At 37.7% G+C, this 24,719-nt stretch overlaps 6 protein-coding genes across 8 annotated transcripts; 3 read left to right on the forward strand and 3 right to left on the reverse strand.

The window, feature by feature from the left end:
- The first annotated feature begins 417 nt into the window (after nucleotides 1–417).
- Nucleotides 418–2,263, forward strand: LOC110375984 (FAD-linked sulfhydryl oxidase ALR). The gene is made up of 3 exons (XM_021334298.3): nucleotides 418–768; nucleotides 1,375–1,568; nucleotides 1,646–2,263. The coding sequence occupies exons 1-3, from the start codon at nucleotides 658–660 to the stop codon at nucleotides 1,806–1,808; spliced, it is 468 nt and encodes a 155-aa protein (XP_021189973.1). The 5' UTR covers nucleotides 418–657; the 3' UTR covers nucleotides 1,809–2,263.
- A 378-nt stretch (nucleotides 2,264–2,641) lies between these two features.
- LOC110375985 (histone-lysine N-methyltransferase E(z)) lies at nucleotides 2,642–16,354 on the reverse strand. Of its 3 annotated transcripts, XM_064036759.1 has the most exons (19): nucleotides 16,142–16,354; nucleotides 15,648–15,831; nucleotides 15,174–15,389; nucleotides 14,222–14,364; nucleotides 14,008–14,076; nucleotides 13,800–13,877; nucleotides 13,545–13,637; nucleotides 13,269–13,417; nucleotides 12,813–12,976; nucleotides 11,056–11,156; nucleotides 9,776–9,884; nucleotides 8,941–9,036; nucleotides 8,578–8,708; nucleotides 8,088–8,236; nucleotides 6,395–6,501; nucleotides 5,523–5,712; nucleotides 4,039–4,229; nucleotides 3,543–3,708; nucleotides 2,642–2,982 (listed from the first exon to the last, which is right to left on the reverse strand). In XM_064036759.1, exons 1-19 carry the CDS (start codon nucleotides 16,214–16,216, stop codon nucleotides 2,922–2,924), a joined length of 2,472 nt encoding a protein of 823 aa, XP_063892829.1. In that variant the 5' UTR covers nucleotides 16,217–16,354; the 3' UTR covers nucleotides 2,642–2,921. The 3 variants fall into 3 exon arrangements, with proteins under 3 accessions (XP_063892829.1, XP_063892830.1, XP_063892831.1); XM_064036760.1 differs by lacking the exon at nucleotides 13,545–13,637; XM_064036761.1 differs by lacking the exons at nucleotides 13,545–13,637; nucleotides 13,800–13,877.
- Nucleotides 16,355–16,920: 566 nt separating this feature from the next.
- Nucleotides 16,921–20,387, forward strand: LOC110375979 (cytochrome c oxidase subunit 6B1). Its single transcript, XM_049850794.2, has 3 exons — nucleotides 16,921–17,062; nucleotides 19,466–19,549; nucleotides 20,123–20,387. Exons 2-3 carry the CDS (start codon nucleotides 19,470–19,472, stop codon nucleotides 20,289–20,291), a joined length of 249 nt encoding a protein of 82 aa, XP_049706751.1. The 5' UTR covers nucleotides 16,921–17,062; nucleotides 19,466–19,469; the 3' UTR covers nucleotides 20,292–20,387.
- Nucleotides 17,214–19,446, forward strand: LOC110375974 (uncharacterized protein). The gene has a single exon (XM_021334286.3). The coding sequence runs from the start codon at nucleotides 17,354–17,356 to the stop codon at nucleotides 19,262–19,264; it is 1,911 nt and encodes a 636-aa protein (XP_021189961.3). The 5' UTR covers nucleotides 17,214–17,353; the 3' UTR covers nucleotides 19,265–19,446.
- A 201-nt stretch (nucleotides 20,388–20,588) lies between the features above and the next one.
- Nucleotides 20,589–21,077, reverse strand: LOC110375980 (cytochrome c oxidase subunit 6B1). Its single transcript, XM_021334294.3, has 2 exons — nucleotides 20,937–21,077; nucleotides 20,589–20,811 (listed from the first exon to the last, which is right to left on the reverse strand). The coding sequence occupies exons 1-2, from the start codon at nucleotides 20,999–21,001 to the stop codon at nucleotides 20,646–20,648; spliced, it is 231 nt and encodes a 76-aa protein (XP_021189969.1). The 5' UTR covers nucleotides 21,002–21,077; the 3' UTR covers nucleotides 20,589–20,645.
- Nucleotides 21,078–22,206: 1,129 nt separating this feature from the next.
- On the reverse strand, nucleotides 22,207–24,606 carry LOC110375978 (oxysterol-binding protein-related protein 11). The gene is made up of 5 exons (XM_021334292.3): nucleotides 24,319–24,606; nucleotides 23,328–23,489; nucleotides 22,889–22,986; nucleotides 22,600–22,678; nucleotides 22,207–22,396 (listed from the first exon to the last, which is right to left on the reverse strand). The coding sequence occupies exons 1-5, from the start codon at nucleotides 24,502–24,504 to the stop codon at nucleotides 22,280–22,282; spliced, it is 642 nt and encodes a 213-aa protein (XP_021189967.1). The 5' UTR covers nucleotides 24,505–24,606; the 3' UTR covers nucleotides 22,207–22,279.
- Nucleotides 24,607–24,719: the final 113 nt, after the last annotated feature.

The raw sequence follows: 24,719 nt of genomic DNA on the forward strand, positions 1-24,719 counted from the left end.
TACCACTGATCTGAAGTTGACTGTACCATATTACGCATATTTTACAATAAACCTCGGTGCAGTTGATATTTCGGAGTAAACTACCACACTCATGCCGCTGATTCAAATAAAATATCAGTTTTGCTTGTCTAATTGTAATAAGTTCGACTATCGACACAGCAAAAAAAGAACTTTCACTGCCTCTTGCCCGCGACTTGGCCCGTATTGTCAGAACCATGTATGTACCCTGATCACTGACCTCTATAATGTGGTAAATATAGAGGTCAGTGACCCTGATGTACCTACATATTTTTCTGCATTCAAACAGGCCATAACATCCAAAACCACAGACAATTCAACAAAATGTTATAAAAAAAACAATATTTTTAATGGCAGCCCTTGGGAAGGTTCTGTCAACAATGTCAACTTCACGTGTCAATTTGACACCGATAATCATTTTGTTTGACAAATGTAGCACAAATTGAAAATATTTCTGAACCGGCGATTTCACTATATATATTCTTGAATTATTCGTTTCAGAGGACAGTGTACATTACTCGTCTTGATAGAAGTGTCCAAAGCGGTTGTAATGTAGTTTGTTTACATCACACGAGTTTTGATATTGCACAATAGTAGGGTTCGTTACATGGGCACCAGCGGAGCCTCCGTTGTACAAAGATGCCTGCACACTCCGAAGATGACGAAGATAAGCCCTGCAGGGCGTGTTCTGACTTCAAGACTTGGGCTAAAAGTCAGAATAAAGTGACTTTCACATCTCCTACAAAACAGGTGAGGTTATGTTTCGTAATTGTAGATAGAAGTTTCTAGTTGTTCCTGTAACCTCGTCTCAACTTGAGGGTTGTTCAAGAGGAGTTCTGGTTGTTCCCCACAGTATTGCAAATCTGTTTCCTTTTTCTGCCAGATATAGTTTCCATGGCAATCAAAGAATGATGCAACAGCTGATTGTCACAATAAATTCTATTTGGATAAAGCTTGAATTCTAAATCGGTTGGGTTAAAAAGGTTTCAATTGGACGTAGTTATGCAGAAACGTTCCAACCCACTGTACGCGTAAATGCTTAAATCTCAAATTCAACTTGAATTTGAGATATAAGCATTTACGCGTTTCAGTTGTATTCTTTTTTATTCTAACTAGTAAAGGTACTAGAGGTTTTATTGTTGAATTATATTGAGTTTAGATAACCATATGCTAAATTTTAGGCTGTTCAATCACAATAACTCGATTTCAGGTGACTTGTGGGTTGGAACGTTTCTGCATAACTACGTCCAATTGCTAATATATGATTAGAATAAACTAAAGTAAAATATTAAATGGACAATCCTATACCAGTCAACAGCTTATTTGTGTTAACTTTTTTTATATGTATTTCATTAGCCAAAGCCACGGCCGAAGGACTGTCCTTTAGACAAGGATGAAATCGGCACATCAACATGGGCATTCCTACACTCGATGGCATCGTACTACCCTAAGAAACCAACGAAAAAGCAATCCGAAGATATGGCGAGATTCTTCAATATCTTCGCACAGTTCTACCCGTGTGAACCATGTGCTCTTGACTTCCAAGCTGAGTATGTATTGCTGAACAATAACTTGTGAATTTACCTCTCCTTCAGATGATCTTATTAACCTGTTTTATATTTTACAGCATTAAGCAACACCCACCAAGAACAGAGAACCAAGACACACTAGCAAAATGGCTGTGTGAGCGTCACAATACTGTAAACATTAAGCTTGGCAAGCCTGTGTTTGATTGCACAAGGGTACACGAGAGATGGAGAGACGGCTGGGTTGATGGCTCTTGTGATTAACAACATGTCTTCACAGAACAAATGTTGAATATTGAGCATTGAGAGTTTCTTTACTCTTAACATAACATCATTGATGTTTTTTAGTTGGGTCCCAGATATGTGATATTAAAGTTTAATATATTTATTTTAACTTTGTAAAAGATTTACAACTATAGACCCTTTGAGAAATGCTTTGTTGCATATTACTGAGCTTGTTATTGACATACCACTAATTCCACATTTGTCTGTGAACTTGAGAAAGCCTAGTATAATAGAGAGTTGTAAGTAATATTAGTTCAGTGTTTTAGTCACTATGTGATCACCTCAAGCATTTTATGGTAGTATTAAAGAAACTTGTGATTTTCATTAGACATTGCAGTTCAAATGAGTTTTGTACAATTGTATATGTGTGTCAAAGTGTACCTATTGTTGTTACTATTTGTTAACATTAATAAAATATGACACTCTATTGAGCATGTGAAGAGTATTATTTACGAAACTCCAAAGCAACAACTTAGAATTAATGTAACTGGTTACATAATGTCCCATATTCAATAAAAGTAGGCATATCTTATCATGAGCTTGCATTTCTTGTAATCTAATCTGAGTAAACAAGGTGGTTTGGTAAATTCAATAGGGACCAATTAACACTTATCAATGGATCCTACATGTAGTATAGTCAAGTCATGGTAAAAAAAATTAACTCATCATGATCAAAAATACCATTTTGTGATGAAACTACATAACATCATACATTTGCCAAATGAGTCTTGCCTCAAGAGTAGTCAGTAGTATCCATAATTTCGCATTATTGCATGAGTTACGATTAGGTATATGACTTTAAACTACAGAAAAATGATTAAAAATAGTTTATTGTAAAAAGACAAAGTAAGTTATAATCAGTTCACATTTCTACAATAATTTTGTAACACGAAAAGATTCACCAACATACAGACAATGGTTATCGTACGCTTACAACTAAAGACGTCCATAATTTAACATTACCCTCTGTTGGGTTGGGTAAGTCTGTAGTTTGCGACATCACTGACACTGAGTGTCTTCAGAACAAGTTGGCAAGGTTTCGCTGACACTAGTCGGAGCGTGATGCCTGTCCTACGACTATTTGGGTTGCTCTCATAAGAATTCCATTTCCCGCTCAATGCCAACGAACTTGAGCTGCTCGGTCGGTCCATATCTGAAAACATAAGGCGTATTTAATTGCAAATTCTTAGGTTTTCTTCACAAAATGTTAGATATGACGAAAAAACTGTTTTTTTTTAACAAATCCTTATTTGCAATTCATCACCATGTTAATCATGGTAAATTATAAGCTGATGCAATAATCAGTATTTGTAGTTACAACGATACTTTTTGCACAACTATTACAAATATTCAAGGACGAATCCAGCTCGCAGACAAGGTTGTGGAAACTAATTTGTTTGAAAATTCACATCCATTAAATACAGAGACAGAAGGGAGCACATAGGGAGAGAACACAGGGACAGTACATAAGTGAGGACATATGGAAGTCTATAAGAGGAATTCAGGAGTTTATTTACACAAAACGTGTCCACCGACGAAACTCGTACGTGGTACACAAAAATGAATAAGTGTGACGTCGTAACTAAATTAGGATATTGGGCATGCCTGCATCGCTCATTATGGTAGATTCGATACTTCAAATACAGACAAGCGTACAAAACCAACTCACATTTACATTTTTTATTATTTGTCAAAATTTTCAGCACAGTATACCTGTAATCGAAGAACAGTTCCTCCCCGGGCTGTATGGCTCGCTTGGCGAAGATGCCGATGCGGTGGTCGCCGTTCACCATCATCACCTTCGCGTAGCAGTTCGGGTTGATGGAGTGGTTCGCGAAACGGATCTTGTTGCCTTTGCGAGTCGCGTCTACCACGAAATCTGAGGGATGGAAGTGAAAGAAGTATTAAAAGTTTTATTTGGCAGTATATTATAAATACTCAGGAATTTATACCCTTATGTATGTATTGTAAACATTGCTTTCGTTGCTATAGTGCAAAATCGCTTGTAAAGAATGATTGATGAATGCATTTGAATAACTCAAAATACATTGCGCTATGGCTAATCGCTAAGGCTTAGACATGTTACATATAGAGTAGTAATAACTGAATTTTGAACAAAACCAAATTATTTGGAAATAGATGATAAATATTTTCCAACGATGATAAATATAGTCACATTAAAGTTAATAATTTCAACAAATAAACTTACCGTTATTAAGATTGAACAGAAACGAGCACATGTACTTGTCATACACCTTCCCGCGCCTGTCAGCTTCGTCCTGCGAGATGATCTCGCCGCAGTACTCGGAGATGAACTCGTTCTTGTGCGCCGCGTCCTTCAGGAAGATGCCCCAGCCCGCCACGTCGCTCGGCGCCAGGAGTAAGTGCTTGTGTAGACCTCTGGAGATCATGAAAAGAGTTGTCATTATTATCTGCCTAGTCTTTTGCTAAGTATGGGTTGGTTTCTAGTTTAACTGGAAGCAATAGAGTACCAGTGTGGCATATGGAGCGATTGTCTTTCTACTTTTTCATAATTCAGTTTCTTGGGTAATCTGATATTTTGATTAAGATTGGTAATTAGTTGTCAGATTTTCTAGTTACTGATTACTTGTAATGACTGTTAAAGATGTTTAAATGATAGCTGGGATTAATTAGTTTATTGTCGTTTTTGGATTTGTTACTTGATTGGGAGATCTGTGTGAACAATTGACGACGTAATAAAAATAATAACTAATCTAAAAAATACTAATACTGTTGGATATGACGGCATTTCTACAAAATTGTATATTTTAGAAACAGCTTTATTTGTTAAAAATAATCCAAACTTATTTCAGAAATTGTCAGAAACTAGAAAAAATCCAACACGATCTCAGTATGTCGATAAATTATGTCAACCGAAATGTAATACTGCACTAATGAAAAAAAGCTTTTTTGGAATTGCCCCACGCATTTATAATAAAATACCTAATGCTATAAAACAATTACCTGTACTAAAATTTTAAAAAGTATTCTGATTGAAAAATGTTTCTACGCAATTGACGACTTCCTGAATGATAAATCATTGACTAATTAACGTTACCTATATATTGACATTTAATTCCATTTGACATTATAATTTGTAATTATTTCTCTTTTTATTATTATTTCTGCAGTATGTTGTCAATTATTTATCACTATATTAATTTTTATTATTACTTTATTTGAATGATATGTTTCTATTTTTTTCTATTAATTCTGAAACTGTTTTATATAATTTGCATGCCCATGTGACGGTAGAATATGGAGAACTTTTATAACCTAACACCTGTACCTGTACCCATGTTTGCAAATAATAAATGACTTTGACTTTGACTTTGTGTGATTTCAATCTAGTTATGAGTTCGATGACTTAGAAGTTACGGTTGACTGCAGTTATGTTTATTTTGTCATCGATTTAGTCATAAAAACTTTTAAATTTTGTTTAATACTTGTGTAATAAAATTATATATTATGACGTTGAAATAAGGTGGTCCTTGTTGCAGTTTCACTTTTTTAGACAAATGTTCAACAGATGTTTAAGTTTTTGTAGTAAGACTAATATATTCGGAGATTGAAAATCGATATACGCGCGCGGCGCGCCACCCCACGGGCAGGTGCTCCACAAGCAACAGTTATGTCTTTCCATCTGCTACAGCCTGTAATGAATGTTCGTACCTCTGCACGGACACGTTCTTGCAGTAGACGGGCGGCGCGGGCGCGAGCTGGCGGCGCGTGGGCAGGTGCGGCGAGTCCGCGCCGCACGCCGTGCACAGGTCGGGGTCGCACTCGCGGACCCCGAGGTAGCACGGGCACTGCTTCGTGTTGCACTGCGCCTTGCAGCGACAACCAGGGAAACGATTCTGGCCTAAAACAATTATGATGACATTGTGAATGCGTCTAAACCGCTACACGATAGCACGCGTCCAATACAACGCGGGGCCACGGCGGCGACGCGAGCGACGGAGTGCCAGGAAGCAAGCACTTCGTCACCAGACAGCGCACTGCCCACACACGTACACAAATAATTTTCACAGCCGCCTAAACCACCCTTGTACCACTATGCCGTTTCGTTTATTATAATAAATTTCATTGTTACAGAAACAGTTGAATCTTATTTCAATGCTCAACACATTGTGCAGCGTCCAAGGCCAATTTCAACCACCGCAACTGATCGAATAAAAAGGAATCAATCAGCTGCACAAGACATACAAACTGCACCATCATTTACACAGACACACATGCACTTGCTGTCCATTCATTCTCATAATCCAACAGAACAGCAATCCGACACAACCAGCGAGAGATCAAAATTACATTGAATATAAAATTATAAATCAAATTCCGATTTCAGCACTAAATTTCATACAACAAAATTCTCAAGTGGCTACCAATTTCAATTTGCATATCTACCTTCTTCTCATATTAAACTTTAAAATCTTAAAACATATGTTAATTTGCAAAAAAATATATTCGTCGATTTTCATTCGTCGACTATAAGAGTAAATCAGTAATAGGTTAATAAATAAATAATAACACGTTAAACTTACAATCGCTGCTGCACTGACAGAACTTCTCGCAGAAGTTCTGCGACTGCAGGCACGGACACATGTTGTCGCATGGCTGGTTCGGGTGGTCGCACGGAGTGTAGTTGTAACTAGACAAACATACATCTCATTAATAAATGCACAAGAAATCATCAATTATCATATTTAAAGTCCACTTTGGAAACATAAAGTGTGGTGAGGCACAATTAGTGTAAAAGATTAACAGGATAATAAAAGTTAAAAAACACGTTTCATAAATACATACACTTAAAAATCATTACAAGACTTTTCTAACAAGTCCAAACACAGTTATAATACGATTTTCCATCATGAATTCCAGTTCATATCTTCCGGCTTCATCATCAGATCAGTTTGACAAAACCATATTATCGAAGCGTCATCAGAACTACATACAGCTGCTAATTTTCATAACTCCACCATCCTTGGAATATAGTAATGTAGTAAAATGCAGTTACCTACTTTTGATTAACTTACATATTTATTTTTTTCATTGAGGAAAACCTAATAAAAGCACGTTAAAAATAACAAACTATGTTCGATTGGTATATTTATTCTTTTGTAACTTTCGTTGACCCAAATTCAATTGAGGTAAGAACAGAAAGATTTTGAATATTTTCCTAAATATTATCAAGGATCAAAAAAATCTTTAAAAAAAATCTCGATGGCCTCGACCGAGTTTCACAACGGGTGGGCCTGAAAATGAACATGGACAAGACGAAAATTATGTCAAATGTCCATGTTCAGCCCACCCCAGTCTCTGTTGGAAGCTCGGTACTCGAAGTTGTTGACTCATACAAGCTGTTGATTTGCATCCGTGCCATATTCAAGGACGTAATTATGCTAATGATTCTCGACCCAAATCAACAAAAAAATTGGTACGTAGTTTTTTTTTTTCGGAATTCCGTCAATGTCATCTAGCCGTATTTAAACTTGGCGCGTGTGTTACTGGCCCTAAAACCGTGCTGCGCCCTCACAAAAACGCAAACACAAAGCACACGCAATGATTATTCATAAAATTGGATTACTTCTGAAATACTACGACATTACAATGACAAAAAAAGCAGTGCGTAGCATATTTTATGTCCTCCTCCTGAAGTATGGCACAAATGCAAATGAACACCTTGTATATTTACCTAGGACAAGTAGTCCAATTAGGTAGGTCCAACTACGAGAAAGAGGTCAACCGCCGAATCCAACTCGGCTGGGCAGCGTTCGGGAAACTACGCAATGTCTTTTCGTCCGACATACCTCAGTGCCTCAAGACGAAAGTCTACAACCAATGTGTGTTACCAGTGATGATTTATGGCACCGAAACCTCTCACTATCGGCCTCATCTCAAACTCAACGAGCTATGGAGAGGGCTATGCTCGGTGTTTCTCTACGTGATCGAATCCGAAATGAGGAGATCCGTAGACGAACTAAAGTCACCGATATAGCCCACCGGATTAGCAAGTTGAAGTGGCAATGGGCAGCCCATATTGCTCGCAGAGCGGATGGCCGATAGGGTCGAAAAGTGCTGGAGGACGTCCACCAAGGTGGACAGACGACCTTATAAAGGTCGCCGGAAGAGGCTGGATGCAGGTCGCCTCCAACAGGTATCTGTGGGGATCTAAGGGGGAGGCCTATGTTCAGCAGTGGACGTCCTATGGCTGAGATGATGATGATCTTTACTCACACATGATGCGAGGCGGAGTCCTTCTTGAGCTGTATCTTGCGGCAGTGCACGGACCAGAGGCGATGCTTCTTCTTCTTCTTGCGCGGCGGCGTCAGCTCGGCCGCCGGGCCCAGCTCCTCCACGCCCGTGCGGATCCAGTAATTATACACCTGGTGTGAAGTAGCTGGTTTATCATCCGCCTAGCTTTTTCTCCAACTGGGTTGGAGTATCAGTGTTTACTGCCCGTATCATTTACCCGAGCAATATGCTACTATTTAATTGATAAAATTGGCATCAACTCACAATAATTTATTTACGTCTGAAGAGAAACCAATTTTTACAACTATATGCTGAAACTGAAGTATATTGCAGTTTAAACTATAGTCATGTGGTACTTGAATAAATTGACTCAAAATCGTACATATTGTCCTGTCAACCGTAGAAGCTAATATACAACACAACATATCATATTTTAATTTACTTATAGTTACAATTAAAAATGAGTATATACTTGTTGGCAAGTCTTGGACAGCATGACCTGAGCGATGGCGCAGTAATTAGCGGGGAACACCTTGTGCAGAGCCCTAAACAGCGACTGGTCAGACCCCGTCCACTCCGACTCGATATCGCCTACTGACAGACCTGCACACATAAAACAATAATGATTTAGTTTTGTTTAGCATTGCATTGGCAAACGTGAAGTTAGTTTGCTGAAGCATTCTGCTGTGAAATTAATTAATAGTAACAATAATTAATGTCTGCTTGTAAAATGGAGTCTGAGCATGTGAACATTGAACGTTCTGTAGTAACTACTAATGCAAACAAACGGTCGTGCATCTGAGTATGTAAGATCTTGTAAATATTTGATAATTACCTAATGCGTTGTAAGCGGGTTCCGCAGAACTCTCGCCTGCTTGCTTCAAGTGACCGTTGGAACTCCAGTTGCTGTTGCTTGAGTTACTATTGCTGCCTAAAATCATGATAAGGAGTTAATGGAAAGATCATATAAACAAGAAAATTAAAAACCTATTTACATAATCTTAACATTGGTCTTCAGTCACAAGCAAGCTCAAACCTTCTTGGAAGATGTCATTGTATAAAAGCTTCTTGGACTCTTTTATTCTTCTTAAAAGAGAATGTGTCAATCAATGTCTAATTCTGTCAATGTCATATATTACAAAGAATGAAAGAAAAGTTTATTTACACCCATTTGTATAATAATTTAATATCAATATTACCGCTGTTTCATCGCGTGTACGATGATCAAGTATTGGATTGAAAATATATAGATTCAATAACGGTTGTCGAGTAAAAAAATTGGAAAGTTTGATGTAAATAGAAACTCTTATATCCTGGTGCTTGAAATGAAACAAAATTACTTATTAAACAAATGAGAAAGTAATTAATATAAATTTCCAGGTACAATTCACAAAAATAGAATACCCAACATTTAATATTGTAATTCGGTACGACACAGTTTCATAAACCAACTTCTCTGGTAATAATTTTACGGGTGCAAATATTAAGTGAAAAGTGAGTTTCGCGTTTAAAAAAACATCGTTTATAAAAGTTGCGGATAAAGTGTGATTACGGGGTGTATAAATCCAGCAATTAAGTTTTGAATAAAGTGTATACGGGAGGTAAAAAACGGGTAATTCTTCAGGTTGAATAAACAAGTGTAGTTGTATTAAATGCGAAGATGTGCGTACCCTTGTGGAAGCGGTTGCTGTCGTTGCTATCCTCGGAGGAGGCGTCGTTGGGCGAGTCGAGCGCGGCGCCCGCCAGCGCCTCGCGCGCCAGCTTCTCGCGCATTCCGTCCTCGCATCATATCGGGTAAAGTCAGTACACCACAACTCCGTACTTATTCTATTTACTAGTCTTCTAAACACACAAAGCAATTTCGGCCCAACTCGGGAATCGAACCCGAGACCTCCTGCTCAGCAGCCGCACTTGCGACAGTTAGACCAACGTGTAGGTACATCATCATCATCTTCCGAGCCTTTTCCCAACTATATTGGGGTCGGCTTCCAGTCTAACCGGATGCAGCTGAATACCAGTGTTTTACAAGAAATGATTGCCTATCTGACCTCCTCAACCCAGTTACCCAGTAATTAAGATACATACATCTTAACAAAATATGGGAAACAACATTTATCATCATCATTATTAGCCTTTTTAACGTCACACTCACAGGCCTCCTCTCACAAAGAGAAAGATCAGGCGTTAATCACCACCTTTGCTCAATGCCGGTTTTCACTCGGTGTCTAGGTTTTCTCGAGAAATCCATTCAGAAATTGATAATTTCGGAGAACCTAGTGGCAATAAATTTTGATAAAACTTGGCAGTGATTCCCTCGAAATGCGGATGGATGCTAGTCATTAAATAATATTGATTTATATTTATTTATTTTTTTCCAGAAAAAGAAATCAAAACGTGAACACTACACACACCACTGCGTATGCAGCTCCAAGATATTGGATTTTCGCGTTCATCTGATAGCTATTTTACTATAACTTAATAATTATAATTTGTTAAAAATCACATATTTTTTAAATGATTTATTGTATTTTTTTATAATTGATTTGAAATTATATCTCTGTTAAAACATTTGTCCCTTTTTATTGTACTTAGAAACAGAAGAACAGCACAGTCCTAATTCTAAAATAAGTGGTTTCTCCACACTTTGTCTTCTTAATGACAAACAGACATTATAGTAACACTTTTGCCTAACCCCTTATTTTATTTATTTATTTATTTAAATCTTGAACCAGCCACGTCCATCCTCCGAGCCTTTTCCCAACTATGTTTAATGTCAACTATTATAGATTACTACAATGCTTTGGTTTCCTAGGATAGGTAGCAGTGCCGTTACATAGCGGCCGTAATACAAATAAGACTAAGTAAAACTACTTTTACGGATTAAATAATATGAATATAACCGCGATAAAATCCGTAAAAGTAGTTTTATTTAAACAAATATTCAACTTACAAGCATCATATAGCAGCTAGGCCCGCAGGGTTCGGAGAAGGCCTTGAGATCAGGCCCCTTGCGCTTTGTGAGGTTGGGCCCTGGGTGACATGCTTGCAGACCTGATAACATTACATTTATATAAGAACTATGTTATTTAAGCTTCCAAATTATGTAGGCCCAAGTTCACTAACAACATAGACGTCAGTTTTCATAAAAACAACTGTTTACTATGAATATTCAAGTTTAATTTTCAAATTGAACAGTTGTGTTAAGAAAAACAGATTTTTATGATTTCAGTGAACTTGAGCTTGAATGAATTATTTCTTTGATCTGGTAATAAAAAAAATGATGATATTAAAATATTTGAGATGGAATAACAATTATAGATGATTTAAAAATACTGTTTGATAAATGAAACTATTTATGTGATTCTAAAAGACGAAATAATGGACTTTTTAAATTTTCTTTTCTTTGTAAAAAAGCTTAAGGGTATTTTTTGAGTAATAGTGGGTGTAAAAGTGTGTAATTTCTATTGCATAAATGAATAACATAATATGAATGATACATGAGCAAATAATAATATAACAGTAGTACAATTAAAAGGTATAATACTTGATTGTGTATTTATAATGAAAAGTTTACAGTGTAAATACAAAGGGATATTAAGTGATAGGAAAATAATAATTTATTGACAGTAAAAGTGATGCAAAATAATTTCGGGGCAATGGTTTAGTACTAGAGATGTATGATTCAATATTCAACCTATTTTTTTAGACAGTTATCTCACATAAAAAAGCCTAACCCTTTCAGCCATTTTATTTTGTAAAGATGCTGGCAACACCAAATTACCATAAGACACAGGAAAGTTCAGAAGGATACATCTCTAGTCTTTGGTTTTTGGATATTTTTTTTTTCACAGTGTTGGAATTTAGAACAATAGCATAAATTATAATAATATTGATGGTAATGTTTGTCTGTACGGCCTTACCTGCCGTTTGACTTCCTGCCGGCAAACAGAACAACAAATATCGTCAGCCCTAGGATATTTTGCTAACTTATACTTAATATATCGTACTTATATAATTATTAATTACTAACATTTACTGTATACAACTTTATGTTTCGTGAGGCAGGTTTTTCTTTTGATTTAAAAAGATTTATTCCTGTATAAATCAGTATCTCCTACACAGGAATAAAATAAGTATGAACAAACAATAATGTTGTATAAGTAACTAACCAATAGCAGAGCATTTGATAGAAATTTAACTCATAAATACAATACTTACTATAAAAACAGAGTAAAATATTTTGATAAGGCATATAATACTTGAGTAGTAGTAGTGTTCTAGTCATTTTAGCCTTGAAACACAATTGTAATTCACCAAAAAGTTTACCTACCTATCAACTACCAAAATATCTGGCAATAAAATCTTCAACAAAAAAAAAAAGTCTACCTGGCTATCTACGGTAGAACCACGGAGTAAAGAAAGATGAGCGGAGATGCCATAATGCAGGTAGGTCAAATGCGTACGGTACTGCCAAAACGGTTGATTACCAGTGAACTAACAAGGCGTTTGAGACATCTGGTAACAACTTTCGGTATCACAAAAAATTAAGAATGCCAAGGCGGAAACAACATTATTCGTCCAACGAAGAACCGCATTTTAGCGACGCTACCTTCTTAAGAGATATTCCTTTATGACATCTCCGCTCATCTTTCCTGCCTCCTACCTACATGGAACACATTCAAATATTCAAACAGAGAACAGACTTACGGTGCAAGAAGCAGTCGTACTTGAAGCAGCGGCGACAGAACAGCGTGTGGAACGAGTGCATGGTCTGTTCGCGCGAGACCGACTCGGCGAGTGGGCCGTCGATGTTCGGAGTGCATTCTGGAGGCAGGGCGTTTGGATCGCTGCGGGATGTCAGTTCTATGTATCTGGGGATATAAAAATATATTTGAGCTATTCATTATTCAAACAAAAAAATACAAACATCTGAATTGAGAACCTCTTCCTTTTTGAGGAAGTCAGTAAATATATTTCTATAACGAAAAGTTTTTGTGCATAAATTGTGAATGAAGTTAGAAGGGGACCAAAGAAATAGCAGCACAGAAATATTTTTAAAATCTCAAAATTTAACATAATATTATTATATACTTTCAATGTTTTTTTTTTTTTTTATATCGAAAATCCTAAATCGCAATATGTACTAATTTATCATAAACTTACTTTTCTCTCAACTCCTGTGCAGTGCCCTTATCAGGGAACTGAATACTTATAGCTTGGAATATCGTGAATATAGGAAACTGCTTATCGTTGATAACTTTCTTGTCGCCTTCTTTAACCACTTCTTTGTCCTTATCCTTGCTCGAATCCTTCTGAAAATCATAAGAATATTATTTAAAATACACAAGACTTTACTTGGTTTATTGCAAGGCAAGTTTCTGACCTGCCCGTAATTTTCCCGCAGATTTTTTTATAAGCAATTTGAAAGCAAAGTCTCACCTCTACCTCCTTTTCCTCCTTAGAGTTCCGAGTTTCCCGCTCCTTTAGCTCCTCAGATAATTCGTCTTTAGGGAAGGGCATCAATGTGGGTACCTGTTCAGTATACATGTATCAATAAAACATAACTCCTTACTTCTCCTCCTTAAAGCTCCGAGCGTCTTCTTAACTCCTTTGCCTCCTCCTTCTTCATATAAAACGTCCTTAGTGAACCTATTGTTCATTACATGCAATTATGAAGTTTATAGTATTACTTACTGCTTTCTCCTTATCCTCCTTCGAGTTCCGCGCCTCACGATCCTTGCGTTCTTCAGTTTTGTCCTTAGTCGTCAGTACCTGGTCATTATTACACATATCATTAAAACATACATCCTTACTTCTCCGAGTACGAAGATCCTTCCCGCTTCTCGTTATTTTCTTTTCTTTAACTTTTAGAAACTGTTATGAAATAATCCCTATTACTTACTCCTTTCTCCTTATCTTCTTTAGAGTTTCTTGCTTCTCTGTCTTTGCGTTCTGCAGCTTTTTCTTTAGCCTGAAATGCAAAATTTAGAAACTTTGTCTAATCAAAGAAAATTATTGACTTTGAACAACCATGGATGGATTTTCGATAGTAAAAATTGGACACTTCATATCCCATTAAAAAAAAGGAAGGATGTAATCCTCCAAGTGCAACTCACCTCTCTCTCCTTCTCCTCCTTGGAGTTCCGAGCCTCCCTGTCCCTGCGCTCCTCTGCAACTTCCTCCTTAGTCTGGAAGGTCATCAGCGCGTGAACCAAGTCCACGAACAGCTGGTCATCTATGAAACCTCCTTCTTTGTCACCTGAACAAACATATAAGAACTTCATTTAAATATTTTTGTATTTAAATGTTTTTGTAAATGTACAACATTTTAAGTGCAATTTTAGCAAATTATTTCCACTTTTTGGCTTTGGATTTTGATGTTGTTTTTTTTGATAATATTATATTAATGACTAAAAGAGTTTAACAAAGCTAATGGTGCATGAATATAGTCTATAAAGCACGACAAGCGTGACCATGTGAGTGCAAAGGCCTATGAGGTGTACAGAAACTGATACTTATAATATTCTCATAAGAATTAAGCTATTTCTTAACTTAAATGAACATTATTTTTAATTATGAACCAGAAACATGACATTTTTTTTCAGTGGACTTATAAGGGTCATGTCTGTGGTTCAGAGTACTTAAAATTATTTTGTTCTAAATATATTTAAAGCATAGATGTGTGCACCACACACCAATGTGTATTAAGTTCATGTGGGAGTCTGTGGACTGAGACAGAAAACAAAATTGAACAAAAAAAAGAAAAAAATTTACCTCCAAGATTAGGACATATTATTATTGAAGCTTTTTGATTAGACCAAAAAAATTATTGGAATTGCATACAAATTTTCAGATTAAGTAGATTCTAAGATGGAATCCTAATAAATTCATACAGTAGTTTCCCATTTTTAGTGAATGATGTACTTGAAACATTGAAACAGTAACTTTAATTGGTTATGCATTATACAGTGACATATCACAGTGAATATGTAGTACCAAATGAACTTGCAACAATGCCATACAAACACAGTCCACAAACACAAGAGTAATGATGTTAAGCAGATGTACCATGCACTTTCCCGTCGTAGTTCTTTATGAGCTCCTCGATGAATGTACCATCCTGGTCCAACACCTCATCGCCCATGTACGGGATGTTGTGCAGGACGGTCTCGTCTTCCACCATGAAGTTCTTCTGTGTCGGGGCCCAGGTGTACATGGTGGGGATTGGGTTCACCGAGTTTATTATTCTGATTGGGACCTGTTGGGTTGTTACTACGCCTGAAGCTGGGAACAAACGGTTAAGTTGTACTTTTTGGAGCAGATAGGATGTCATCTAAGTTATTAAATTAAATATATTTTTAGTTCCATCATAAATAAACTATTTGAACTTTTCTTCACTTCATACCAGAATTATGAATTTATACAAAAGGTAAGTCAGAACAGTTTATTCACATAAGGCAACATAGATTGCACTTTTAAAATCAAAGGTAACAGAAAAATGACAGTAGTACATCTCAACAAATAATAAAAATGTTTATTTACCATCAGTGTAAGTGACCTCAGCCCTCTTCATGAGGCTCTCGTGATTGGGCACAGGTGCAGCCGGAGGCCAGAATGGCTTCCTCGGCTGCTCAGCTGTTTCCGCGTCATGAGCCTCCACCGCCTCCGACATAATTCTCAAGTTGCGGGCCCATGCTACCTTTACTTCGTCCACGCGTTTGAAACGCTGAAAAAATGTATTGGCTAGGGTTACATTTATATTCAGAAGCTACTTTTCAGCCGAGAATAATACTCGGTAAGCTAGTCAATACTGTCCGTGAGAAGGCGCTAAAGTCAATCATTAACGTGCGCCATATTCGAGATGTTTCGTTAATAACATTGAAAAAATATCATCGGATGGTTATGAATTCCCCCACGATTGTGATATATGCTTATGGACGGTTCTTGCAATTTTATACCGGTGTCCCTAACTAAAAAATAAAAGGCGCGGTAAAATGTTTCTTTGTTTAGTTCGATGAAAGTTACGTTAAACATACCTTTACTTGGCGTAGCCTCATGTATTCCGATTTCACACGCTTCTTCCATTCTGCAGAAACCTTAGATTTACTCATGAGCAATAACCGAGTTACAAAGCTTCGTCAGATCTTCTAAGTACAATAGTTAGAAAGGCTTCGACAAGTTAAAACAAAAAGAAAGCTTTTCCGCCTCCAACCCAGGGCGCGCCGGTGACATGACAGATTGACAGTTTGACCGGTGACAGTTTCGTACAGTGTTTTCCAGTTCTTCACTGACAATTGCAGTACAGTACGCTCAAATATCGAACGGAATCATCTCTTTGATCAAAATACTTCAATGCACATATTATACAGAATCTTATGCCCATTTTCACCACCAAATACCTAAATTTAGGGATTCCCTAAGAGCATTTAAGGGAACACTTAATACGAATTTCGTTTTCACCAAAGTTTAAGTGTCCTTTATGCCTTTAAGTATTGGGGGAGCCCTTATTTTAAGTGACATTTAGTCAGGGAAACGTTAAGAGATTGTTGGGGAAAACGGGCTTTATGACATTTCAATTTGCATATAAATGTAAATACAATAAATTGTTGAAAGGTTCTTTTAACCTACAGACAGAGATGTGTTGCTGGGGAGTTTGTTGCCCCACTTCTTCCCAGCATAAACACATAGGAAGTGGTGAAGGGTGGGCGTTTTGGGGGCTGTCTTTTGTTTTCTGACGGTCGAAAAGTGCTATTTTATGTTTTTGTGGAACATCAATTCCTTTCTTGAAGATATCATATTGAGCGCACGGTATTCATAGACAAAACTTTTTATGGATATTCTGTTATGTCTACCTCTACTAATCAATCTATATTGTTTATGGGTTTCAAGTAGCGAATGTGTGGCTGCCATTTTCTATTGAAATAAAATATTTCAGAAACAAGCTAGTTTCAAAAAAGGTGAGCATGTAACAGAGGTATTTCATAGATATTCTTGTATAATTTTGTCAGCTTTAACTATAACGCATGCTTCAGAGGCGGGTTTTCCGCTCCGTCTTCAGGTTACGTAATTTGTTGTTTCACGACATAAAATTATTTATCAACGAAACATGAAAAATGTAATCACTGCACGAGGGTGTCTCTCGAGCGAAGTATATGTAGAGCTGCTGTCTACACCAAAAAGTTGTTCTGTTTGTAGGTGTGTGCGCACCTACAAACTGCCGCAGGTTATGCGAGGGGACTGTGATAAGTATGTCCTCGTATCGCGGCGCGGGCAGCGCGTGGGACGGCGGGCCGCCGGGCGCGGAGGCGGACTACGCGGGCGCGCCGGGCTACGCGCCCGCCGCCCCGCCGCGGCCCATGCCCACCACCGACCCCTGGACCGGGGTCAGCTACAGCCAGTACGGCGCGCCGCCCTACGACTACCAGGCGTACGCGCCTCCCTACGGCTACCCTTACGACTCTAACTTTTACCAGCGCACCGATGGCACCTACTATGGGAAGTACCCAGACAACAGGACCTACCCTCTTCAACACCAAACTCCACACGCCTCCTACGAGATGCCTACCCGACAACGTGATAGAACTGATAGAAGTCGTTCAGCTGATAAGTCACCGAGATACCAACGTCGAAGGTCTTACAAAAGCAATTCTAGAAGTGTGTCCCCTTATGAGCGAAGAGAGAAAGCTTATTCTAAGAAAAGAGACAGTAGTTACGAAGAAGGTCGTCATTGTAGATCAAGGAGCAAAACGTCGAAACACAAGAAGTATTCATCCAGTGATCGATCTAGCTCTCGATCACATTCTTATTCCCAATCACCTCAAAAGAGAGAGAAAAAGAGGAGATCTGTATCATCAAGTTCTTCTACATCTCAAAGGTCTTATAAGAAAAAATCTAACAAGACTCATGTTAACAAAAAATCTACACCTGCAAGAGACAGGAGTTCTTCGGGCTCTTGCGGTAAAGCTGGACCTCATAGAACACCTAGTGCTGCCAGATTGAGCAATTCTTCACATGAAGGTGAACATAAAAGTAAGGAAAGTAAATCTCATTCCAAGAAATCTAGAAAAGTTTCAACACCACCACGAAAAGTAAAAAAGGATGTTAAGGCTCATAAGAAAGCTGAAAAGTCATCTCATACACCACCACCAAAAGAACATAAAAAATATAAGGATAAGACTGAAGCAACAGCCAAAAAGTTTAGGGAGAGTTCTTTGACACCACCAAAAACATACAGAAGAATGTTATCGAGTTCAAAATCTCGATCTAGGTCAGGTTCGCGCTCGCCCTCCATGTCGCCTGCGCCGCGACATTCGAAGCGCAGACGTTCAGCGTCGAGGAGTCCACGCCCTTCGAGATCACGCTCCTCCAATTCATCGGGTTCATCTACGCCACCACGCCGATCATCCAAATCTAAACGAAAGACGAAGCGAAAGTCTCGCTCTAAAAGTCGATCAAAACGACGTTCGGTTAGCAAAACACGATCGACGTCGCGACGCCGGTCGAAGTCGAGGGCGAAAGGCAAACATTCAGTCAGCCCAGGTGGCTCGAAATCTAGGTCCAGATCCCACAGTTCTAGGTCACGTAGTCGCTCTGGGTCTGATGAACGTCGAGGACAGTTTACAGTGGCAGATAGAAAACGTTTCTGGAAAATGCACAGAAACAGGCAGGAGGAAAAAGAGAAAGAAAAAGAATCTAAAACTCCTCCTAAAGAAGTGAAACCCCCTCCTGGTGCTGTGGAATCAACAACCGTTGATGACATTGAATATGGTGATCCACCTGAAGTGGAAGGTCCTAATTTTGCTGAATTGCTGATCCCTGATCAAGCCATGCAGGCTTCATCTTCAAGGGTGAAGCCTGGTCCGATTCCTATCAAGAATGATGGAAGTTTCTTAGAAATGTTCAAAAAGATGCAGGAGGTGACTAAAAAGGCTGAACCGGAAAAGAAACCTGAAATAAAAAAGCCAGCTTTGCCTTTCATTGGGAAAAGGCGCGGTGGAAGGGTCCTTAAAACTGGATTAGTGAAGAAAGCTAAAGCTATTGATGAACAAACTGCAGATAGTGCACCTAAGGATGCATGGTCGCTATATATGCAGGAAGTAAAGAAATATAGAGAGACATCATGTGAAGAGGAGCGGAAAACAAGACCTCTTGTGAAATAATAACATAGCATACTTAATAAGAATAGGATTAAGATTTTTATTGTGACCTCTGCAATGTATTTACATATATTAACAATTTTTATTTTCTACTATAAACTGTGTTTATTATATTAGTTTGTTTAGAAGCCAGACTTTATCTTATTTCATTATGAAAAATTACGAATAAAGAATTATGTCAATGACTAGGTTGTTTCGTTACAGCAACATGCCTGAGATGATCAAATCGCCCGCTGACATCAAAACCGCACCTTTCGACCCCCGGTTCCCTAACCAGAACCAGACAAGGTAATGTAAGCTTTCATATTTTGTATGTGTCTGTCCTGTCCAAACTACGAGGCGTGATATGCTACGGACGACTCTTCTACGTAAGTAATAGAGGTCATAATCATATAATTCGTCAACGCCGAGGAATTTATACGATAAAGGGTTATCCACTCTCACACCGATGCACCACAGATCAACGTGTAAGTAAAGCTTAAAAGAATATATGCTATAGACTAGCCATATCTCCGCGCTGCTGACCGTTCCAGGATATATGTAGCCTACGTCATTATGTGACTCTGGGATAATCCTACTTCCCAGCAGTTTCGGAGCCGCCCTATAGGACAAAAAAAAAATATTTTCGCATTATTATAGAGTAATAAAGTTGATGATAAAAGCTTAAACAAATAATCGCGTATGGGTCAACTTGGATTATGGATCAATCTTTTTCATATTTTCATATTATTTATTTGCATTCCACAATGTATAAAATAGGTGTAACAATATGGCTTAGAGCTAGGTACAATTGTGGACCCTGTAGGGCACAGCAAAACAAAATTAAAATTAAACTTACAACTAACTAAGTCCCTTTCGCAGGTACTGCTACGCCAGCTACCTGGACTTCCACCGTTGCCAGAAGGTGCGCGGCCAGAAGTACGAGCCATGCTACTACTTCCAGCGCTGCTTCAAGTCCCTCTGCCCCAATGAATGGGTCGAGAAGTGGGACACCCAACGTGCCGAGGGCACCTTCGCGGGAAGGATTTAAAGTATTCCAAAAATGTCGCCACCGACTTGTTAATTTATGCGAGTTTTATTTTTACTTAGGCCCAATGTGATTTAGGGAATAAATGCGTTAATTCCATTTGCTTGTTTAATTTCTTAAAATTCAAATTCTTTATTTGCAGAATATGGAATATATAATATGGAATGGATATGGAATATATAATTAACACTATCATAACTCAGGATATTGCTAACTTGCCTACTACATATACCTAGTCTACACACGAACGATAAAACGCTCACAATCACATCAGAACCACACAGTCATAGAAACACTGAATGCCATTATAAAATTTAATGTCAATTTCAATGTAAATATAAACAATACAATTTCATCTCAAAGTGGTCCCGGGAAGGCACCTCTCTCTCGGAGGTCGTCCCAGTGCGAAATCCATTCGTTGGGGCAGATCGTCTCGAAGTATCGCTTGAATATCCTGCAGTCGTCCACTTCACCCAGGAGCCTTTGGCATCTATGGAAGTCGCAGTAATTGTCGTAGCAAGCTCTGAAATTAATAATACAGAACACTATTGGATTCTTTTTCACTGGTCTTTCTTAAATTCAGGAGATGAAATACAAGGACCTGAAAAATACTAGACTTACTCAAATCACCAGTTTTTACGGACTTACTTGGTTTGATTTTGATTGGGATACCGTGGGTCGATGCGCTGAGTCCTAAATTCTTGGTCACACATTTTGGGGAATTAGTCAATTTAAAGAATCTATGTAAATAATCAAAAAAACGTCCCATACAGTAAGGACATTGAAACAAAAGATCACACAAAAGATTTGACTGTCAATCCACTTGGCTTTTTAGTTTTTCGAACTCATTTGAATAAAACCTTCGTGGTATGGCGACTCCATCTTCAAGCTATATTCTGTTTCCTTGTAAGCAGAGTTTATATTACTTTAAATATCTCATGCGCGTTAACATCAACATCCGATGTTATGTTATGACCTACATAGGTGTTATCAGTAGTTGGCATCGAGCCAACGCTTGTACGCGATCAATAATCATAGCTAGAGGTGACATTTCTGTTGTAACGATTGGCGCCTGCCTATTAAAGTTAATAGCAATCCAAATAGCTCGAATGCAATCTACTACTTTAAACCTTCTCAAGATAATTACTTAGCAAATAACATCAAAACAAGGGATGAATCGTTCAGGAGGAGCAAAAGCCTATATTATAATAAAAATTACTCATGTATTCAATTAGAAGACTTTATTTCTTGCTATTATTTTCAAGTAGGTACTAATTAACCAACATAAGTACCTATAAAATCATACAATATCCATTGGATAAAACAGCGTATCCATGGTGTAAATTTAAAAAATACAATAGTGTAGAGATCTATATTTAAAAATAATCATAATACATAGTAATTACATAAAATATTTACAATTTTCACGACACCAACGATGTATAGCTAATAGCTAGAAGGAAAACATTAGGATATGTTAACATTGCTTGTCTTTTTAAGCTATGAATAATACATTGAGGAATAATATTTACGAACTCGTCATCGTTCAAATGAACAATGGGATTTCGTCATGATCGGGACGACTAGGCGACTTGCTAGCTACAGCTAGGACTGATAGTTTCAGAGATATAACTGGAGGAAGTTTATTAATTAATTGTTTAAACATCCGTCGATGCGATAGACACCCTGTTACAGCATTTAAAGTTCAACAACCTGAATGTCAATCAAATGTATTATTCCACAATCTAAGGCTACTATTGCATTGACGATTATCACACGACACCGCGAAGGCTCGTGGCGGGAAAACAAATGCAAACCGTTCAAACCCACAGTTGGGCAGTTCTTCAGTTCTGACATGTTTAGCGTATTTCTTAAAAGCCAATACTTCACTAGATCCGCTATTCCTTCCTTACTTCACCACTAAAGAATTCTACTCAAATTCACCAATGAGCGGTGTTGTGTGTAAATCGCCTATCTATACGAAGAATGGACTAGTGGTGATCATTGTCGGAATGTTTACTGGAAATGCTGACGGTGGTATACTGCTGCTGGCGGTGTAGAATGCCCAGACATTGTAACAGGCACTGCATGCTGGCTGCTGATGTGGCCTGCAATAGAAAATTTAAATATATAGGCTTGTAAATAATTGCTCGTATTCCTCTCCTTGGGAAGTATGAAGTGAATTTTAAGTACAAAAAAAACAACTACATGGTTTAGGTTTTATTGGTAAAAGTGTGCAATCTATACCACAGTGATAATTATCTATATATCTTAATGATGGGAAAAAATAATTGTATAAAGAAAAACTTACTTTTAACAGTAATAAGTCTGGGTCTGTGTGTGGGAATGGTGAATCTGCTGATTCTATACACCTTGCTAGAGCTGCATCACTGGAAAATTAACAACAATTGTTATTTTAGTGCAATTTCAATAAAAAAAAAAACAACACATCTTATTATCCTAACTTAGTGATATTAAGTACATGTATGTTTGGTTTTGTACCTCTTTCAAGCAAAAACATGAATGATGATAGGTGTGGGCAGAATATGTCAAAAATATAAAAAGATGTTTGTTGTTATTTGATGAGTATGTATGCTTACCTCATTTCTGTAGCCTGAAGCTGGTTCCTAGCTGAAGCCATTGCATCATGCACTGCAAGCTGTTCTCTTGGCTGCAGCGGTGGGTTGGCACCCATGGCCTGGAAAATACACCATCAAAACATATAACAAGAATTCAAAGTATACCAATAAACATAGTACCAAAGGATTGTATAAGCTATGTAATGTTTGAGTAATATGAAAAGAAATTGAATAGAACCAAACAAATGACACAAATATTCTTTGATTTGATTTTGAAAAGCAATGCTCAAAAGTTTTATCTGAAAAAATACATGACACAACAAAATGTAAAACTTCAGAATGATTCATAAGAAATCTAATATTAACTGTTTAGAAATGATTCTTCATTTCTGTGCTTTTATTGTCTTAAAACTATGTTACACATAGACCAGGGACTAAGTAAATGTGGAACATCAGCTACCTTGGTGTGTATTTCAGCAATAGCCCTGAGGCCATTGACCCACTCCTGCCGGGCCCTGGCATCAGTGGCCCTCAGCTTGAGCATGTCTCCGGAAGCACAGTTGATGGTGAACGTACGGGAGTCCTCGTCACTCGGACATATTACTGCAGCTGCTAAATGCGCCTGAAATTATTCATTTGCATAAAAGTATATATCTATAAAAAATAATCTAAATGACATACTTATAGCCCAAATAATGCTACTTTACTATCTTTGAAACAATAGGCTTTGTATTACAGCTAATAATTTTGTAAGAAAAAGCGGAGAAGATAATTATGTACTCATAGACATACAAGTAAGTATTTAAAAAACCGGCCAAGTGCGAGTCGGACTCGTGCACGAAGGGTTCCGTAAATTACAGTTAAATCAACCTATCTCAAAAACTATAAGAGATACTTTGATCAAACCAAAAATCGTTGAAAGAGTTAATTAGCATGCATCACCTCTATTTTTTTTAGAATTTTATACCCCGTAGTTATAAAAATAGAGGGGGGGGACATACTTTTTACGACTCTGAGAGCTGATATCTCAAAAACCGTTCACTTTAAGAAAAATGTTTTTTAGAAAACTTTATATCATTTTAAAAGACCTTTCCATTGATACCCCACACGGGTATGTACATCGAAAAAAAAAATTTCATCCCTCAGTTACATGTATGGGGGGCCCCACCCCCAATTCTTTTTTTTACTATTTAGTGTCATATTTTTGTAGCGGTTCATACAACACATATTCCCATCAAATTTCATCACTGTAGTACTTATAGTTTCCGAGTAAATCGGCTGTGACAGACGGACAGACGGACAGACGGACAGACGGACATGACGAAACTATAAGGGTTCCGTTTTTGCCATTTTGGCTACGGAACCCTAAAAAACTTTACACTAATGTAAACAAGTACAGTTAAAAACTCATCAGTTAGTAGTTAGTTGATTATCAAAAATGCTTCTCTTACTTCGCCCCTAGCTGGCTGTCCAGGTTGAATGGTGTCTCCAGGTCCATCGAAGAGGTAATACGATAGAACTCCAGTTTCTGGGTCCACTGCAAACCAACGTTGCTGCCAGCCCTTTACAACATTTGTGTATTTGTATAACTGACCAGATAATGGTCTACGCTCGCCTGAACCTGCATTTTTGATCATTTTATCCTTTCTCTCTAGAGCTCAACAGCACAGAAAAGATACGTAAACACTTGAGTAAAAATTCGATATTTTTCTTCTGAGATTTTGACATCCGTCACCAAGTGACAAATCAGTCAGATTTTGTTACGTTTAGTTAAGTTTACTTATTGTAATTTTTTACTAAATATAATTTGATTTTGATTTCCGAGAAGTTAAACAAAACTTGCTTATATTAA

Source organism: Helicoverpa armigera, chromosome 11 (assembly GCF_030705265.1).
Source record: "Helicoverpa armigera isolate CAAS_96S chromosome 11, ASM3070526v1, whole genome shotgun sequence".
In the NCBI taxonomy this organism is placed as follows: domain Eukaryota; kingdom Metazoa; phylum Arthropoda; class Insecta; order Lepidoptera; family Noctuidae; genus Helicoverpa; species Helicoverpa armigera.